The sequence below is a fragment of the Colobus angolensis genome, unplaced genomic scaffold (assembly GCF_000951035.1).
Source record: "Colobus angolensis palliatus isolate OR3802 unplaced genomic scaffold, Cang.pa_1.0 Scaffold8, whole genome shotgun sequence".
Taxonomy (NCBI): Eukaryota; Metazoa; Chordata; class Mammalia; order Primates; family Cercopithecidae; genus Colobus; species Colobus angolensis.
The window spans coordinates 8,693,468-8,698,109 of record NW_012121820.1 but is presented as its reverse complement, the minus strand read 5'-3'; the positions used below and the strand labels follow the sequence as shown (position 1 = coordinate 8,698,109).

At 45.9% G+C, this 4,642-nt stretch overlaps 1 protein-coding gene across 1 annotated transcript in view; it reads right to left on the bottom strand.

Moving 5' to 3' along the window:
- TOMM34 (translocase of outer mitochondrial membrane 34) overlaps positions 1–348 on the bottom strand; it is an 18,038-nt gene extending 17,690 nt beyond the window's left edge. The window contains exon 1 of the mRNA XM_011928974.1: positions 23–348. Within this exon, the coding sequence (XP_011784364.1) occupies positions 23–149 (127 nt within the window). The 5' untranslated portion in view covers positions 150–348. The remainder of the gene's footprint in view (positions 1–22) is intronic.
- Between the last annotated feature and the right edge of the window lie 4,294 nt (positions 349–4,642).

The following is a 4,642-nucleotide window of genomic DNA, read 5'->3' as shown; positions in this document are numbered from 1 at the left end:
GAGAAGGGGGCCGGGGTTGTACCTTGTGCCTGCAGCACCCGCAGCGCGCGGCCGTAGAGCGCCGAGGCCTCGGCGTACTGGCCGTTGCGGAAACTCTCATTGCCGGCGGCGCGGAGCTTCTCCACAGAGTCTGGGAATTTGGGGGCCATCCCGGCGCCAGGCCAGCGAGTTGGGGTCGCCTTCCGTCAGTCCTCGTATGGTGCGGAGCAGCGTCCGGACGGAAGCGCTGGCGGCGAATATCTCCGCCCCACAGCTAACCCAGCGGCGAGGGGGCGGGCCGGAGGCGGGGCCTGCGAGACCTGGAGGCCCGGAGCGCCCCGCCCTCTGCGCGTGCTCAGTTTGGAATTTAGACTCCCCTTGCACGCCGGGCGGCTGCATGCTCTGGGCTCCCTGGGTTGCTAGAAGGCTGTGGATGACGCAGGGAGGGAGGCCGGCCCCGCTATCAGGGAGATTATGTCCTAGTGGGGTCCCCACAGGCAATTAACTGATAAGCAAACTAAGAGTCTAATTTCATGTGATTAGTGCTGTAAGGAAAACAAAACAGGATAATGCAATGGAAAGTGACCACGTGTGGGCTATTTTAAATAAGGGGATGAGGGAAGGCCTTTCTCAGGGGGTAATAATTGAGCTGAGACCAGACAAGATTTAGGGAATGCTGTTCCAGCCAGAGGGATGGTAAGTGCAAAGGTTCCAAGGCTAGAAAGTACCTGGCACCTAGTGCTCTATAGATATTTATTTAATAAATGAATGCACAGGTGGATTGATGGTGTCAAAGTCAACATACAGAGATGAATCTCTAAAATTTAAATATTTTATTTGGGAATCAAGAATTGCAATTCAGGGCTTACACACAGACCGGGTTGTCTTTGGTATGTCAGAAGAACAAAGAGGTTTGGAGATTTTATAAAACAGAAATGTTACATATTGCTCTTCAAGGAAGTTTACTGGCACTAGTAAAGTGGGGGTTTATCAGCTTCTTGGGGGGCTGACAAGCTTTGATTGGTAAGTGATAGCGGTGGATAAAACTCAGAATTATAGCAGGCTGTTTCAGTAGCTATTAGATAAAACTGGTTTTAGGTTACAGCAGGCAGTTTTAGCAGCCAGTCTTGCAAAAAAGTACTTTTTTGGAGCAATGTTATATGCCCTGAGTATTTGTTCCCCTGGCTTTTCAATTCTGTCTTAGTTGGATATGACAAGAATGACCCAATTCGTATGATCAGCTTTCAGAGTGGATGAAGATCTTTCAAGGACGGTGATTTCAATTTATCTCCAGCCTCATCTGAGGTCTCTATGTCCCACGCATTGCTATCTACACACACTAAGTTCTTGCTTCTTAGCCTTTGCTTGTTATCTCCTTCTCCTGGATTTTTTTTTTTTCTAAATATTTTTTCTCCTGCCTAATCCTGAATTAACTTATAACATTCCATTCAAACATCATCTTCTCTGAAAGCCTTTCCTGATTCCAGCCTCCTCCCCACCCCTACTATGCTCCCTTTGCTCCCTGTTGGTCTCTAGCTTTATTCCTAACTTTGCATTTGTCACCCTTCGATTGCCAGTTTGTAGTTTTCCTTAACACTGTGAGGTCGTTAATGGTAGGAATTGGGTCCACTTTATCTTTGTTTATCCAAGACCTTGATAGGGTCTGGCATTCAATAAAAGTCATTGATAAAGATCCAGTCTCTACCTTCAGGAATTCAGTTATAATGATCTGCATACACTTAACTCCACCAGACTATCAGCTTTCTGAGGGCTGGGTGGATGTTCCATCTGAAATGCTTCCCCTTGCCCCCTGCCCCCTGCCCCCACCAAGGATGAACGCTGACTGTGGTGGGAAAACCAGATGAGGCCCATGCTGCTAGCTGGCTACTCAATGACTTCCATCTTTGTTTCCAGGAGCCTGAATTTTGCCTGAGACTCTCCCAGGATGGGGAAGTGAATCAGGATTGCTCTAAGCCAATCAGAAAAATGTCATTTTCTTTTGCCAGTGATTCATCAAGGGATGTACATGTGATGCTGATCTGGGCAATGAGATAAAAGGGAGTCTGAGGCCGGGCGCGGTGGCTCACATCTGTAGTCCCAGCACTTTGGGAGGCCGAGGTGGGTGGATCACGAGGTCAGGAGATAGAGACCATCCTGGCTAACACAGTGAAACCCTGTCTCTACTAAAAATAGAAAACATTAGCTGGGCATGGTGGCATGCACCTGTAGTCCCAGCTACACAGGAGGCTTAGGCAGTAGAATGGCTTGAACCCAGGAGGCAGAGGTTGCAGTGAGCACCACTGCACTCCAGCCTGGGCGACAGAGCAACACTCCATCTCAAAAAAAAAAAAAAAAAAAAAAAAAAAGAGTCTGTTGGGTGTTTATGGGAAAGGTTTCCCTCCCTATAAGAGAGAGGTACTGGGTCAAGTAGCCGTTCTTGCTCTCTTTCAGCTTTGGTAGTGCTGGGTTAAGGATATGATACACAGAGGTATGGCAGCCATTTTGCAACTATGAGGCAATAAACACAAGTATGAAAAAGCCAACATGCTGAGTAGGATGGGAGGGGAAAAATGAAATAGATGTTGCTGAGTCACTGAATCAACTGCTGACTTATTGACTTATTAATAAACAATAAAGGCAAGGTGTGGTGGCTCACACCTGTAATTCCAGCTCTTTGGAAGGCCGAGGCGGGAAGATCACTTGAAGTCAGGAGTTTGAGAACAGCCTGGCCAACATTGTGAAACTTTGTCTCTACTAAAAATACAAACATTAGCTGGGCATGGTGGCATGCACCTGTAATCCCAGCTACTCAGGAGGCTGAGGCAGGAGAATTGCTTGAATCCAGGAGGTGAAGTTGCAGTGAGCCCAGATCATGCTGCTGCACTCCATCCTGGGCAATATGGCAAGACTCTGTCCCAAAACAAACAGTAAATGCCACGGTGCTTTAAGCCAACATTTAGATGTTTTAACTTGCTTGCAGCTGAATATTTCCTGAGTGGTTTATCGGATAAGTGTAGCTGTGGCAAATTTTATTTTCCAAAAACGGCTCCAATAACATTTCTGGTTCCCCAAGCTCTTCCAGACCCTTGCCATTGCCCTATGAGGAGATGGAGTCTACGTCTCTTCTCCTTGAAACTGGGTGGACCTTTGTGGCTCCCCTCCACAGTAGTAATGACATTAAGTATCTTCCACTAAAAGACACTACAGCGTCCACTTGGCTCTCCCTCGGGAACATGCTTTAGAACTCAGGCTTTATTTTGTGAGGAAGCTCAAGAAAAGTGGAGATGCCCCCAGCCTTCAGACCCAAGTAAGCTTCCAGCCAACAGCTAGCACCAACCTGTCAGCTGTGTGAGATGCCTTTTGGACATGGCTGATCCTCATTGACACCATAAGCAGAGATGAGCCTTCCTGCTGAGCCATGCTCAAATTGTAGATTTCTGAGAAGAAAAAAAGACTGTTGTTCTATGTCTATAAACTTTGGGGTGGTTTCTTATACAGCAGTCAATACCTGGACATCCCTTCCTGCAATGCTTCCTATAAATGCCAGGACTGATAAAAACAGTACTGAAATAATTTGAAGGAGGGACAGATGAGAGGGTCAGGGGAGGGACAAGGGAACAGAGAAGTCTTCTGGGAAGAGGTGTCTTTTTTTTGCATAATTGCTTTATTGAGATATAACTCACATATGTTCACCCACTGAAAGTGTACAATTCAATGCCTTTTAGTATATTCAGAGTTGTATAACCATTACCACAACCAATTTTAGAACATTTTCATCACCCCAAAATGAAATCTCACACCTTTTAATTGTCCCCTTCAATTCACCTATGCTCCCTTCCCCCAGGGCCTTAGACAACCACGAATCCACCACAGGCTCTATAGATTTGCCTATTCTGAACATCTCCAAACCTGCCAAAGCTATGCCATTAAAAGGCACTACAGCAAAGAGCATCATGCAACTTGCATCACTCTGAGGTGACCATGTGGGTCATGCAAATGGCATTACACAATATGCCATGCCTGGCTAAGGTTTTTGTAGGAAAGGGGTTTCACCATGTTGCCCAGGCTGGTCTTGAACTCCTGGGTTCAAGCAATCCTTCTGCCTTGGCCTCCAAAAGTGCTGGGATTACAGGTGCAAGCCATCACGCCTAGTCCCTTGAATACTGTTATGCAATCATCCCCCAGTTTCCACCAGGTATTGGTTTCAGGATCTATTAGGATACTAAAATCTGAATATACTCATGTACTGTAGTTGACCCTGCAGAACCCCTGGAAATGAAAAGTCAGCCCACACTATACGCAAGTTTCACATCCCATACTGTATTTTCCAACCATGTTTCACTGTGGATGTGGAACCCTCTGATAGAGAGGGCTGACTGTATTTATTGAAAAAATAAAAAACAAAAAACAAGGGTTGTGTTAGTGGACCCATGCAGTTCAACCCTTGTTTTTCATGGGTCAGCTGTATATCCAGAGCTTATAGGAAAATACCTCTCCCAGTAACCCTGCTCACCATTTCTCTCTTAAGCTATTATTATGATTGGCCACGGTTTGCTATTTAAATTTAAACTTAAATAAAAATTTGGCCTTTCAGTTATGGAAGCCACATTTAAAGTGCTCAGTAGCCATATGTGGCTAATGGTTACTATTTCATACAGCACAT